This window comes from Mirounga angustirostris, unplaced genomic scaffold (genome assembly GCF_029215605.1).
Source record: "Mirounga angustirostris isolate CCGP_5_RB_7025 unplaced genomic scaffold, mMirAng1.0.hap1 SCAF_8, whole genome shotgun sequence".
NCBI lineage: Eukaryota > Metazoa > Chordata > Mammalia > Carnivora > Phocidae > Mirounga > Mirounga angustirostris.
The window spans coordinates 37,412,575-37,428,274 of NW_026991716.1; the positions used below are offsets into that span (position 1 = coordinate 37,412,575).

The 15,700-nt window shown below is 38.7% G+C and overlaps 1 protein-coding gene across 11 annotated transcripts in view; it reads left to right on the plus strand.

Moving 5' to 3' along the window:
- The window catches only part of LOC123837721 (adenylate cyclase type 10-like), a 60,955-nt gene that overhangs the window by 648 nt on the left and 44,607 nt on the right, over positions 1–15,700 (plus strand). For all 11 annotated transcript variants that reach the window (XR_010413621.1, XR_010413620.1, XR_010413619.1 and 8 more), the window contains exons 2-7: positions 394–498; positions 3,727–3,765; positions 4,700–4,843; positions 14,533–14,738; positions 15,026–15,116; positions 15,210–15,298. Coding sequence is in view for 8 of the 11 variants with exons in the window: in XM_045866858.3 (XP_045722814.1) it covers positions 394–498; positions 3,727–3,765; positions 4,700–4,843; positions 14,533–14,738; positions 15,026–15,116; positions 15,210–15,298 (674 nt within the window). In the remaining 3 variants the exon portion in view is untranslated. The remainder of the gene's footprint in view (positions 1–393; positions 499–3,726; positions 3,766–4,699; positions 4,844–14,532; positions 14,739–15,025; positions 15,117–15,209; positions 15,299–15,700) is intronic.

The window sequence follows — 15,700 nt, forward strand, 5'->3', positions numbered from 1 at the left end:
CCTCGAGGAGCTCACCGTCTGAGTTCTCCATAAAGCTTTAATCCATCCCCCTCGTCGTTGGTCTCTGTCTCTCACATGGGGCGAAATCCCGTTTCTCCCTTGGCCAGGGAGCTTAAGAGGGTATGGCAGAAACGGGCTAGCTGGCTAGAGAGGAAAGAGGGTGCTTGTGGGTGAATCTTCATCTGCAGCTCCTGGAAATGAAGGGGGTGTGGCTCTCTGGGTTCCCAGGGGCGGCAGGCAGCCAGCCTGGCCCGAGTATGAACACTTGTTAAAGGGTAATGAAATTACTCATCTGGAGGAGATCTGCTTCTTTACACTGGCTTGATGCGTGCAGGGAATAGAGCCTAAAAGTTCAGGATTTGCAGCTAACGTAATTTTTGTTTTGTCGGCTAGGGTTTACAGCATTAATGGATAGGTTCAGCCTGACCTGCAAGTCGGAACATGACATGGACAAACTGGCCCACATCTTCAGTTATTACATCAGTGACATCGTGGAGCGTGAGTGACTATTGTAGGGAAGCCAGGAGGTGTGGTGCTGGGCTCCTGAGGGTTTGTAACAGAAGGAGGCCTGGGCTACTTGAAAAGATACCAAAGGGTTATTCCTTTAGTGTTACTCATCTTTTATTTCTTCTTTCTTGCTACTAACAGGCTAGATTTTTGCCTGTATCTGCCGTTCTACCTAGTCTCACATTCTGTTGACTCAATGTTCAGAAAGGGGGGGAGGGAGAACAAATTAATTTTAATTTTTACTTTGCATGTTTATATTTTATTTCAAAATAAAGTATTCCTCAGGTTGCCTCTTCCAACAATAATGTAATGTGCCACATGTGTTTATATCTGATATAATTTACAAAACACCTTCCCATTCTATTATTGTATTTTGATCCTATGAAATAGGAATGTTTTCTTCATTTTCTGCTGTATATTAAGCTTGTGGAAATTTGCCTAATCTGGGGAAGAAAAAAAAAATCAGCTCCTTACATGTGCAGTAAACATTTTGAGTACATATTCTTTTTTTTTTTTTTTAAGATTTTATTTATTCATTAGAGAGAGAGAGAGAGAGGACAAGGGGAGTGAGGGGCGGGCGGCGGCAGAGGGAGAACCCGACTTCTGGCTGAACAGGGAGCCTGACGCGGGACTCGATCCCCGGACCCTGGGATCATGACCTGAGCTGAAGGCAGATACTTAACCAACTGAGCCACCCGGGCGCCCTTAAGTGCATATTCTGTGATATATACTGTAAAAGGTCAGGGTGTGCAAAAACCTACTTTTGAGGAGCTTTCTGTCTAGTTAGACCCACCCAACAAATTAATCTGGTCCTGAAACTTTAGTAGTTATATAACATTCCCTTCTTTTATTGACAGTGTCCATACAGTCATGTCCATAATTCTGAGATTCATCAGAATTTTTACTTTGTGGAAATCTCCTTTAGGAACTTGTTTATTTGATTCACCCCTTACCCCTGAGGAACAGTTGTAAAAGGTCTTTAGATTTTTCTCATCAAGTTTAGATGAAAGGGAGAGATAGAAATTATGTATATATTATAACACCAGGAACTGCTGGGTACTAGAAATACAGGGGAAAATAAGACATAATACTTGCCCTCTTGAAGTTTCCATGTTAGTGGGAGAGACAATAAGTAAACAAGATCATTATACATTATACATTTTACAAAGGAAATAGGGTGTAATGGTAAAGAATTGTAGAGTGGGAGATTTTTTTCAGGTAGGGTGATCATAGAAGGCTCCTCAAGTGTTTAAGCTGAGACATAAAGGATGAGAGAAACACCTTGTGAAGAGTGAGGAGTAAAGTGTTTCAGGCAGAAGAATGCCAAGTGCAAAGCTTCTAAGATGGGAGGAAGCTTGCCATGTTCTGGGAACTAAGAAGACCAGTGTGGCTAACACATAGCTAGCAGGGAGAAGAGTGGCTTGAGGTGAGATTGGAGATCATTGAACTCTGTAGGCCATAAGGAGTTTGGATTATGTATTTTTGTATAAAGGGAAACTGTTAAAAGGTTCTGGCAAGGGGGTGATGTGGTCCGATTTACATTTTTGAAAGCTCATTTTAACCGCCTTATGGCAATTGGACTATAGGGAGCTGATGGAGGGCAGGTGGTAAGAATAGAAGCTAGAAGAGGCAGCTGTAGCAGCTGTGGAGAGATGAGGCTGATTTGGTCTAGAGTAGTGGTTCTCAACCTTGGCAGTACATTAAATAACCACTCGGGGAGCTTTTAAAGATTTTATTTATTTGAGAGAGAGAGAATGAGAGAGAGCACATGAGAGGGAGGAGGGTCAGAGGGAGAAGCAGACTCCCTGCCAAGCAGGGAGCCCGATGCAGGACTCGATCCAGGGACTCCAGGATCATGACCTGAGCCGAAGGCAGTCGCTTAACCAACTGAGCCACCCAGGCGCCCTCGGGGAGCTTTTAAAAATCCTGGTGTCTAGGCTTTACCTCAGACCAATTAAATCAAAATACCTTGGGGTAAGCCCAGAAATAAAGATTTTTTAAAGTTTCACAGGCTATTCCAATGTTGAAGCCAAGGTGGAAACCATTGGTCTAGAGATAAGGCAGTGGAGCCATAAGGAGATGAATTAATTTGAAATGTGTTTTGCAGGTTCAACAGACAAGATTTGCTGGTATATTGATATCAGTGGGAAGTAGTGAGAAAAGCGACTCTCAAGGATTTTTTGGCTCTCATAATTGAATTGATGGTGGTGTCACTTACCGAGATGGGAAAGACTGGGCTTTGAGAAAGAAAATCAAGGGTTCTGTTTTGAATATACTGAGTTGTCAATAAGTCATTCAAATGGAGAATGAAGTCAGTAGCAATGATTGAGCCTGGAGCTCAGAGAATAGATCTCTGTTAGAGACAAGAAGTGAGTTGATGGCATAAAGATGTTACTTAAAGTTAGGAACTGATTGAGTCCACATGAGGAGAGTGTAAATAAAGAGAGCCTAAGACTGAGGCTTGAGGGACCCCAGGACAGATTATGATTAGAGCGAAAGAACTTACAAAAGAGACTATAAAGCAGCCAGTTAGGTGGGATATTGTGTTCCTGAAGCCAAAGGAGAAGTAGAGTCTCTGGGGGAGGAAGGCTGGGACTGGCTGAGTTGAAAATGAAAAGTATAAAGTACAGTGCTGTGAGAAAATACTGAATTTAGCAAGGTGAATGCTGTTGATGATCTTGATAAATTTTAGTGAAGTGATGGAGTTGGGAGTCAGATGGGAGAAAGCGGAGAAGAGAATGGTAGAGAAAATGTTTTAAGAGTGAACAGGATATGAGGAACAAATTGTATATGGCCAACTCTTTTGAGAATTTTTTTGATGGAGATGTAGCAGAAAAATGGAGCTAATAGCAATGGAAGGTAGAGTGTTGTGTTTTGTTTTCATTTTTTAAGATATTAATAGAAATGATCCAGTGGAGAGGAGATAAGGGAGGGAGTGAAGTTCTTGAAAGGGTGGAAGGGGCTAGGATCCAGAGCCCAATGGGGTGACTTTGAAGAGAACAGGAGTATTTCTTTCATTTTCAAGAAGATGGATATAGATACAGACAGATTTGGGGAGAAGCTAAGGGAAAGAAAAGAGTCCCTTGGAGGGAACAAATAGACTAGAGAAGATATGAGGAAAAACTCAGTAGGCCATTCTTCTGATCATATATAATTCTGCCATGATCTAGTATATCTGATTTTGATGCATTTTCCTCTCTCTCCTTTACTGGGTTTCAGATGTGCTGTGTTTTGGAGGAGATATCCTAAATATCACAGGTATTTTTAAGTTTTTCTGAATATTTAAAGGACTATAAGTGAGGCAGACTTCATTTAGGTGGAATTTGGCATATTTGTTTATTCAGCATTGTTTGTTATTTAATATGTCCTTGGCCCTGGGGAAACAAAGATGAAGAAGACACAGTCACTGACTCAAAGGTTCTCTCAGTCTAGTAGAAAAACCTTGCCCATATTAAGTTCACAGGTGCTTTACATTTTGCTTAATTAAATGACAAAAATAAGTGCCTGTAAAGCACTTATTTGCATGAGAAAACTAATGAGAAACTTAGGCCTTGAGAGCAGAAGCTATGTGTAAGATAGGAGTCAAAATCTCCTATCTGGAGAACTCTCAGGATCATTAATAGCTATATGCCACAGAGTTGGCCTCTTTTTTAAATTTAAACTTAATTAAGTCACCCTTGAAATTAGATTTGAACATGAACCTACATTTTATGAACCTCTTAGCTAGTGCCCCTCCCATTCTGTTAGTATACTGGTGGAGGGAAGATTATCAAAAATATTCTTTTTTTTTTTTTTTAAAAGATTTTATTTATTTGACAGAGAGAACACAAGCAGGGGGAGTGGAAGAGGGAGAAGCAGGCCTCCCACTAAGCAGGGAGCCTGAAGTGGGGCTTGATCCCAGAACCCTGGGATCATGACCTGAGCTGAAGGCAGATGCTTAATGACTGACCCACCCAGGCGCCCTATCAAAAATACTCTTAAACTAAAGGAACATTTCAGCTTCTGCCTTGTCTTGTTTTTTATGATGAGTGGTTTTGAGGCTCCAAGGCAGTATTTTAACCAAGCATAATGTACAGGGCCAAGGAACCTTGCCTAACACCTTGCATGATATCTTCTGCATTATTGGGAGCTTTGCCCAGATCAGGTGAATCCAGATATTTGATGCTTGTCAGCCTGTCTTGTGTGTCTGCAGGGAATGTGCTTCTGGCACTCTGGACAGTGAAACAGAATCAACTCAGTGACATCATTACCCTGGTGGCAAAATGCAGTCTGGAGATACAGGAGAAATTTGGGATCTACCATACCAGAGAAGGCCAGGACCTGCAGCTAAAGATAGGTAGTAGCTACTAAAAGAGTGATCAATTAAAAAAAAAAAAAAAACCCCACTATAAAAAATTCAAAATATAAATGGCAACCTGAAAAAAAAATCTGCAACTTATATACATAAGGGGTGAATATTAGAAATAAAACACCTAGAAATCAACAAAAGACTAACTTTTTAAGAGAAAGATGGGAAAGGACACAAATAAATAGTACATAGACAAAGAAATACATCTCTTTAACATGTGAAAAGATGTTTAATTTCATAATAAGAAAAATGCCAATTGAAAGTGCATTGAGATTATTTCTCACCTATAGATACCAAAAATTCATATGCTGACCACACTGTTGATGAGGCAATGAGGAATAAACACTCTCATATACACTGCTGATGGGAGTCAACAGCAGTACAACTTCTATGAAGAATAATTTTGGTAATCTCTGTTGAGATTCCAAATGCATTTATTCTTCAATCTAGCAATCCCACTCCCAAATATTTATCCTATAGGTATACCTGACTGTGTATGAAATGTTATCGGTACAAGATTATTGATTGCAATATGGTTTGTAATAAAACGATCTATAGGAGACTGGTTAAATAAACAATATGTCTACTCAATGAGATTTTATGCAACTTTAAAAAAAGATATTCTGATATAGCAATATCTTCAAAATAGAGTTGAGAAAAAGCAAGATGCAAAGCACTGTGGTATGCTACCTTTTATATAAAGACAAAAAATAAGAATTTTTCTTGTTCATATTGGTATAAAGAAACACTGGAAAGATATATAAGAAATGAATAAAAGTTACCTATTGGAGGAAAAACAGTGTTATATTAGTTTCAGGTGTACAATATAGTGATTCAACAATCTCATACATCACCCGGTGCTCACCACAAGTGCCCTCCTTAATCCCCATCACCTATTTAACCCATCCCTCCACCCCCTCCCCGCTGGTAACCATCAGTTTGTTCTTTATAGTTAAGAGTCTCTTTCTTGGTTTGCCTCATTCTTTCTTTCTTTTTTTCCCCTTTGCTCATTTGTTTCTTAAATTGCACATATGAATGAAATCATATGGTATTTGTCTTTCTCTGACTTATTTCCCTTTACATTGTACTCTTAGCTCTGTCCATATTGTTGCAAATGTCAAGATTTCATTTTTTATGGCTGAATACTATTCCATTATCACACACACACACACACACACACACACATATCTTCTTTATCCATCTTTTCATAAGATGCTCAACATCACTCATCTTCAAGGAAATGCAACTCAAAACTACAATGAGATATCACCTCACACCTGTGAGAATGGCTAAAATCAAAAACACAAGAAAACAAGTGTTGGGGAGGATGTAGAGAAAGAGGAACCCTCTTGCACTGTTGGTGGGAATGAATGCAAACTGGTGCAGCCATTGTGGAAAACAGTGTGGAGTTTCCCCAAAAAGTTTAAAAGAGAACTACCCTACAATCCAGTAATCACCCGACTGGGTATTTACACAAAAAAATACAAAAACACTAACTCAAAGGGATCATGCACCCATATGTTTATAGCATTATTTACAGTAGCCAAATTATGGAAGCAGCCCAAGGGGCCATCGATAAATGAATGGGTAGTATAGTCTTTTTAACAATATTTATTCCTCCAGTCCATGAGCATGGAATGCCTTTCCATTTCTTTATGTCATGTTCAATTTCTTTCATGAGTGTTTTATAGTTTTCAGAGTACAGGTCTTTCACCTCTTTAAGTTTATTCCTAGGTGTCTTATTATTTTTGGTACAGTTGTAAATGGGATTGTTTTCCTAATTTCTCTTTCTACTACTTCATTATTGGTGTATAGAAATACAACAGATTTCTGCACATTGATTTTGTGTCCTGCAAATTTACTGAATTCATTTATTAGTTCTTGCAGTTTTTTGGTGGAGTGTTTGGGTTTTCTACATATAGTATGTCATCTGCAAATAGAGTTTTACTTCTTCTGTTTACTTCTTCCTTATCAGTTTGGATGCCTTTTATTCCTTTCTGTTGTCTGATTGCTATGGCTCGACTCCCAGTACTACATTGAATGCAAGTGTTTAGAGTGAACATCCCTGTTTTATTCCTGACCTTAAGGAAAAACTCAGTTTTTCCCCATTAAGGATCATGTTAGCTGTGGGTTTTTTATATATGGCCTTCATTATGTTGGGGTATGTTCCCTCTAAACCTACTTTGTTGAAAGCTTTTATCATGAAGGGATATTGTACTGTCAGATGCTTTTTCTTCATCTGTTGAAATGATTATATGGTTTTTATCCTTTCTCTTATTGATGTGATGTATCATGTTGATTTGTGAATATTGGACCACGCTTGCATCTTGGGAATAAATCCCACTTGATCATGGTGAATGATTTTCTTAATGTATTGTTGGATTCAGTTTGCCAGTATTTTGTTGAGGATTTTTGCATCTATGTTCATCGGAGATACTGGCCTGTAGTTCTCTTTTTTTGTGGTTTCTTTATCTGGTTTTGGTATCAGGGTAGTGCTGACCTCATAGAATGAATTTGGAAGTTTTTCTTCTATTTTTTGGAATAAATAATATGAGGAGAATAGGTATTAACTTCTTTAAATGTTTGGTAGAATTTGCCTGTGAAGCCATCTGGTCCTGGACTTGTTTTTTGGTTGGGAGTTTTTGATTACTGATTCAATCTCCTTACTGGTAATTGGTCTATTCAAATCTTCTATTTCTTCCTGCTTCAGCTTTGGTAGGTTGTATGTTTCTAGGAATTTATCCATTTATTCTAGGCTTTCCAATTTGTTGGCATTTAGTTTTCATTATATTCTCTTACAATTGTTGTATTTCTGTGGTGTTGGTTGTTATTTCTCCTCTTTCATTTGTGATTTCGTTTATTTGAGTCCTCTTTCTTTTTTTAATGAGTCTAGCTAGAGATTTATCAATTTTGTTGATCTTTTCAAAGAACCATCTCCTGGTTTCATTCATCTCTTCTACTTGCTTTTTAGTTTCTGTATCATTTATTTCTGCTCTAATCTTCATTATTTCCTTCCTTCTGCTGGTTTTGGTTTTTGTTTGTTGTTCTTTTTCTAGCTCCCTTAGGTGTAAGGTTAGGTTGTTTATTTGAGATTTTTCTTGCTTCTTGAGGTAAGTCTGTATTGCCATAAACTTCCCTCTTAGAACTGCTTTTGCTGCATCACAAAGATTTTGGACTGTTGTGTTTTCATTTGCATTTGTTTCCGTGTACTTTTTGATTTCTTCTCTGATTTCTTGGTTGACCTATTCATTGTTTAGTAGCATATTGTTTAACCTCCAAGTATTTATGGTCTTTCCAGATTTTTTCTTGTGCTTAATTTGTAGTTACATAGTGTTGTCGTTAAAAAAGGTACATGGTATGATTTCAGTGTTCTTGAATTTGTTGAGGCCTGTTTTGTGGCCTAATATGTGATCCATTATGAAGAATATTCCATGTGCACTTGAAGAGAATGTGTATTTTGCTGTTTTAGGATGGAATGTTCTGAATATATCTGTTAAGTCCATCTAGTCCTGTGTGTCATTCAAAACCATTGTTTCCTTGTTGATTTTCTGTTTAGATGACCTGTCCGTTGATGTAAGTGGGGTGTGAAGTCCCCTACTATTGTATTATTATCAATTAGTTCCTTTCTGTTTCTTACTAATTGTTTTATGATTTGGGTGCTCCCATGCATAAATATTTAAATTGTTATATCTTGTTGGATTGTCCCTTTCTTACTATATAGTATCCTTCTTTGTCTCTTGTTACATTCTTTTTTTTAAAGTCTATTTTGTCTGATATAAATATTGCTACTCCAGCTTTCTTTTGTCATCCATTTACATGGTAAATATTTCTCCATCCTCTCACTTTCAATCTGCAGATATCTTTGGTCTGAAATGAGTCTTTTGTAGGCAGCATATAGATTGGTCTTGTTTTTTTATCCACTCTGTTACCCTGTGCCTTTTAATTGGAGCATTTATTTCATTTACATTCTAAGTAATTATTGATAGATGTGTATTTATTGTCATTTTGTTACTTGTTTTGTTGTTGTTTTTGTAGTTTTTCTCTGACCCTTTCTTGTCTTTCTCTCTTTCATGGTTTGCTGGTTTTCCTTGGTGATATACTTGGATTCCTTTCTCTTTATTCTTTGCATATCTATTAGTGGTTTTTGATTTATGGTTACCATTAAGTTTATATATAACATCTTCTGCATATAGCAGTCTATATTAAGTTGATGGTCACTTAAGTTTGAACCCATTATTTACTCCTTTTCCTTCCATGTTTTAGGTATATGGTGTCATATTTTCATCCTTTTTTTTTTTGTGACTCCTTTGACTGATTTTTTTTTACAGAAATACTTACTTTTACTGCTTTTGTGTTTCCTCCTTATCATACACTCACTTATGGTCTTTCCTTTCCACGCAAAGAGTCCTTTTTAGTATTTCTTGTAAGGCTGACTTAGTTGGTCATGAACTCCTTTAGTTTTTGTTTGTCTGAGAAACTTACCTCTCCTATTCTGAATGATAGCCTTGCTGGATAGGGTATTCTTGGCTGTAGATTTTTCCCTTTCAGCACTTTGAATATATTATACCATTCTCTTCTGGCTTGCAAAGTTTCTGCTGAAAACCGCTGATAGCCTTATGGGGTTTCTCTTATATGTAATTGTCTTTTCTCTTGCTGCTTTAAACATTTTTTTCTTGGGGATGCCTGGGTGGCGCAGTTGGTTGGGCGTCCAACTCTTGGTTGTGGCTCAGTTCATGATCTCAGGGTCATGAGATTGAGCCCCACGTAGGGCTCTGTGCTGCATGCAGAGTCTGCTTAAGTTCCTCTCTCCCTCTGCCCCTCCCCCCCACATCTCTCAAATAAATAAATCTTTAAAAAATTTTTTCCTTATTACTCCTTTTTGCCATTTTGATTACTATGTGTCTTAGTGTAGACCTCCTTTGGTTAATTTTGTTGGAGGACCTCTTTGCCTGGATCTGGATATGTGTTTCCTTCCCAGATTAGGGAAGTTTTCAGCTATTGTTTCTTCAAATAAATTTTCCTCCCTTTTCTCTCTCTCCTTCTGGAAGCCCTATAATGTGAATGTTATTGCACCTGAAGGCATCACTGAATTCCCTTAAGTCTATTCTCAGTTTGCATAATTCTTTCTTATTTGTTTAGCTTGATTACTTTCCATTACTCTGTCTTCTAGTTCATTAATTTGTTCCACTCCTTCTTCCCCCTGCTGTTGATTCTATCAAGTTTATTTTTAATTTCATTTATTGTGTTTTTCATCTGGTTCTTTTTTATGTTTTCTATCTCTTAAAGGTCTCACTGATGTCCTCCACTCTTTTCTTGAGTGAATATCTTTATTATCATTACTTTAAATTTGCTATCAGCCATGTTACTTATCTCCATTTCACTTAGGTCTCTTGCTGTAGTTTTGTCCTGTTTTTTTATTTGTGATATATTCTTCTGTCCCCTCATTCTGCCTAACTCTCTCTGTCCCTATGTGTTTAGGAAAGTCAGCTACATCTCTTGCTCTTGAAAGTAGTGGGTGGGATGTGTACTTTTAACTAGTGGCAGTGGTCCTCCTCCACAGGGCATGTGTAGCTGCTGCAGAGGCCGAAGGACCTGGGTACTCTGGACAGCATGCAAGGGCAGGGTGTGTAATTTTAACAAAGTGTGTGCATCCTCCGTGGGAGGTCAGGAGATACAGTGTTGGCAAGGATTGCCTGGGTCTTCTTGGGGAGGGAATCCACAGCACCAGGACTGAGGCAGTTCTGGCTGGAGAGGGCAGGGCACAGTATATGCAAGTTAGGGAGCAAGTGCCGGCCCTGCACTCATTCCCACAGGTAGCAGTTGTATGTTTATGATGAGGGACAGGGAAGGGAAATGGCACCTGCCAGCTCCTTTGTTCCTGGAGAAGTCCCTCAGTGAACTCTGAGATTAGTAACTGACTCTCCTTCCCATAAGCCACAGGCGCCTTTCAAACTTCAGCTTCCAAGCTGTATCTCTGCACGCTGTTTTCTGTGCTGTCTTTTTAAGGGCAGGGGCTCAGCTTCCTATCACTAGCTAGGCTCTCTTAGAGCCAAGCCCACTGTTTTTTAAAGTTCCAGGCTTTAAGTCCCACTGGTAATAAGCACTCATGAAATTCAGCCCCTGTGATTTTTAAAGCCAAATGCTATAGGGATTTCTCTTCTCCTTGTAGGCTCCCCAGTGTGCTTCTTGCCCCTCTTCTTGTCCATGGCTCCCACCCTCCAGCAGTCACACCCACGGGGTTTAGATTCCCACTGAGTCCTCACCATTCCTACCCTCTTCGATGTGGCCTCTTCTCTACATTTAGGCATGGAGTTTGTTTGGCCAATCTTCAGGTCCTTTTCTGGGTTGTTTGCTCTGATCCAAGTGTTATCTAGTTGTGTCTGGGATAAGGTGAATTTAGGATCCTCTTACTGTACCATCTTCCCCAAAAATCAGAATCAGGAATTTTTATGTATATTCTTTATATAGTTTGATTTTTGAACTATGTTATTATATTACATAATCAAAAATGTAATACAATACAATAAAGATTTAAAAGCTGCACACAGAGGCAAAAATTGCATCAGTGACAGAGTCAGGATTAGAGGGGAAGCTCTATATACAAAGCTCTTTCACAGAAGTACAGAAACATCAAGAGGTTTCTGAATGAAGGGCAAAAGTTGACTCTACCTATTCATTTATATTTTGAGGAGCAGCCTGAAGAATTATATTCTGAATTATATGTCATCTCTTCTGTCCTAGCATTTTTTGTTGTTTTGCTTTTTGTTTTATTGATGGATAATTCATAATTGATACTGTACATATTTGTATACTTTTGAAACCATCACCACAATTAAGATAATGTACATACCCATCACTCACTAAAGTTTCCTTGTACCCTTTTTATAACCCCCCTCCTACCACTCCCCTCCCTATCCTCAAGAAATCTCTGATCTCCTTTCTGTCATTAGAGATTATTTTCATTTTTAAAGAATGTTGTAGCATGTATCAATAGTTCACTCCTTTTTATTGCTAAGTAGTATTCTTTTATATGGATGTACCACAATTTGTTTATCCATTCACTTTTTGATGGACAGTTGGGTTGTCAATTTTTGGCTATTACAAATAAAGCTACTATGAACATCTGTGTATAAGTCTTCAGAGAGACATGTGTTTATTTCTCTTGGGTAAATACCTAGAAGTGAAAAGTCTAGATCATATGGTAGATATATGTCTAGCTTTTTAAGGAATCGCTAATCTTTTTCCCAAAGTAGTTGTACCATTTTACATTCCCACCAGCAATGTGTGAGTGTTCCAATTTGTCCATGTCCTTATTAACACTTATTGTTGTCTGTCTGAAGAACTTCTTTTAACATTTCTCATAGTGTGGGTTTGCTAGATATGTGTTAGTTCAGTTCTTGTATGTCTGAAAAATCTTTATTTCACCTCTGTTTTCTGAAAGGTATTTTCACTGGGTATGGAGTTCTAGGTTGATGGGGGATTTTCTCTCTTACATTAAAGTTGTTTTTCTAAACAACAACTAACGTCACAGGACATTAGGTACAGTAGATGGATTAACAGGTGGTGAATTTACCATAATTTACCATAATTCCCAGAACAATGAAGAAACTAGAAAAAACACACAAAGTAACAGTTTTCAAGATATTGGACATCAGGTAATAAAGGACAATGATACCTGAGAGATAAGAAACAAACAAGGTGAACCCTCTGATACCCTAGCTTACTGCATGGAAGAGTTTCCAGGACTTCTAGCTTGCAGCATTTCCAACAAGAAATCTGCTTTCATCTTTATCTTTGTTTGTATATAATGTCTTCCTTCCACCACCACCCCCCGACCCCGGCTTTATCACTGGGTTTGGGTAATCTGATTATGATGTCCCTCGATACAGTTTTCTGTCACTTTTGTGCTTGCAGCTCATTGAGATTCTGGATCTATAGGGTTTGGGGTTTTATCAAATTTAGAAAATGTTCTGCTATTATTTTTCCAAATAATTTTTTCTTTTTTCCTCCTCCTCTGTCCAATTACACACGTATTAGGCTGCTTGAAATTGTCCTACAAGTCATTGATATTATGTTCATTGTTTCTTTTTTTCTCCCTGTTTTCATTTTGGATAGTTTCTATTGCTGTGTTTTCAACTGTACAGACCTTTTCTTTTGCAGTGTCTCTACTTACTCATTTTTCTAGGTTCTTGAATATAGTTATAACTTTTAATGTTTTCTTATTTGCTAATTCTATTGTCTGTGTTATTCTGGGTTAGGCTTGATTGATTGATTTTTCTCCTCATTGTGGATCGTATTTTCCTTTTTCTTTGCATGCCTGGTTATTTTGGGTGGGTTCCAGACATTGTGAATTTAACCTTGTTGGATGCTGGATTTTTTTATACTTCTGTAAATATCCTTGAGCATACTTCTGGGATGTGATTAGCTTGATTTTTTTTCAGGTTTTGCTTTTAAACTTTGTTGGGTGGGACCAGAGCAGTGTTTAGTCCAGGGCTGGTTTTGCCCCATTCCTGAGGCAAACCCCTTCTGAATACTGTACCTAATGTCCTGTGACTTATTAAGTTTGACACTCTGGCTGGTGGGAATAGGAACTATTGCCAGCCCTGCGTGATACTGGGGCTTGTTCCTTCTAATCTCTTCAGGTGGCTCTTTCCCTGGTTTCAATGTGGTTTCCTCACATTGATGTACTTGTTAGTACTCAGTACTCAGCTAAAGACTTGTAGGGGACCTGGTACAAATCTCTGGAATTCTCTCTCTGTACACTTCTCTCCAGTACTCACAGTGCCCTGTGAACTCTAACCACCTTGGCCTCCTCAGATCTTAGCTCTGCTTCCTCAACTTGAGGAGTCCTCTGGGCTATACCTGGGCTTCCCCTCCCTGAGAAGTCCTGGAAACTCTTCCATGCAGTAAGCTAGGGTATCAGAGGGTTCACCTGGTTTGTTTCCTATCTCTCAAGTATCATTGTCCTTTATTACCTGATGTCCAATATCTTGAAAACTGTTACTTTGTGTGTTTTTTCTAGTTTCTTCATTGTTCTGGGAATTATGGTAAATTCACCACCTGTTAATCCATCTTGGCCAAAAGCATATATCTCTACGATTCTTTTAAAACTATTTTCCCTTTGTTTTTAGCTTAGATTGGGTAACTTAGCTAAGGGCAGGCTTAACTTGGATATAGTCCTTTTTCCTCTGGCAAGCAAACCAGTTTTTTAGCCATATTAGCAGTGAGAAATGCCTCAGGGTAAGAAAAACAGGGGATAGAATAAAAGTGTATGGCAAAGCCCAAGTCTGGTAAAATACTGATTGGTATTTTATCTGGTAAAATCACTTAGCCTTGATTATATGTTGAGGAGGTGGTATAGTCACTGTGGCAGCAGTTTCTGAGCATAACCATTTGGTCTCTGCCATCACAACCTAGTTGTTTATTAGAAGAACAACTTAAAGAGAGGAATCTTAGAGGCCTAGGATCTCTTGCCTCTTCCTCCATACAACCCAGGCTTGTTTGAATGTGTCTGGATATGCTTAAGACAGAAGGAAATCTGAGGCAAAGTAATATTTTTGAAGGTAAGCTCACCTAATATTTTTGCAATAACAAGACTGGCTTGATGCATAGAGCATTGTGCATAGTTTTCTAATTGAGTTTGGCTATTCACCACTGGTCTCCTTTTTTCTGGATAGGTCTATCTGCAGGTCGGATTTCCCAGGTTATTGTTGGAGATGAGCAGCGACAGTACCTCTTGGTGATTGGGCGGAATGTGGATGATGTCCAGGTAGCTCAGCGTTTGGCTCAGGCAAATGAGATTGTCTTGTCCTGGAACTGCTGGAAGCTTTGTGAGCAGTACATGTTTGAAGTGGAAATCATGAGGGAGGATGAAGCTGTGAAGGTAGGAGGCTGGTCCCATCCATTGCACGTCCTGAAAAGGCCTTTTTCCTACACAGGGCAGTGCTCTGGTGCTGGTCACATACGGCTTGACCAAACCAACAACAATTAGAACTCTATTTTGGAGGGAGGTGGGAGATATCCTCCCAGGAAGTTAGATGAGGCAGAAAAATAAGGCTGGAAAGATACATTGATCAACAAGGGAAATGGCATCCTCAGCCCCTCTGTTAAGGGACCAACAGTAATCCAGTCGGTGGGTGGGCGCCCAATTGAGCAGTTTCCTTTCTGTAGTTAAGAGATATGCGGATCATTGACCCATTTGATTTTGATGAGCATTTTGACAAGTGCCTTGATTACCTGCCACATTACCGGACAAGTGCTGGTAAGTTACTTGGTCCTTTCTCCCCAAGCCCAAAATTTCAAAGATAAATTTTCCACATGGCTGGAGACATTTTGGTTTTTTTCCTTTTCTCAGATACTCTAAGAACTGCCCTGGAGTTGGATCCAGACTCTACGCTTGAACAAACCCTGCGGAAGCACATAATGAAAAACCTCTTGAAGAAGGTTATTTCCTAGTTCTTGAGTCATCGTGTAGACTGTGTGTGTGTGTTTATGTTGACAGGTGTACATTTATATGTGATGACCTTTTCATATTGATCCAGTTCATCTCCTCTCCATTGTAATGCTGGCAGGTTTCCCCATCTGTACCAGTTCCTGTGATGACATGTCTTAACTTCAAATTTCTCAGTTCTAGCAAGTGGAAGCCATATTTGTTTTTCAGTGTGTCCCTCAAGAAGCTAGTACATTGTTTAGTAAACAGGGTAGAGAGTATATGCTTGGTAAATATGTGTTGATTGTGTATATATGAATCTATATGAATCCCTTAGTAAGTGATATAATGACTAGTAGAATGGACATATCAAATTACCTCTAAGAGAAAACATAAAAGTGTGGCAAATTTCATCA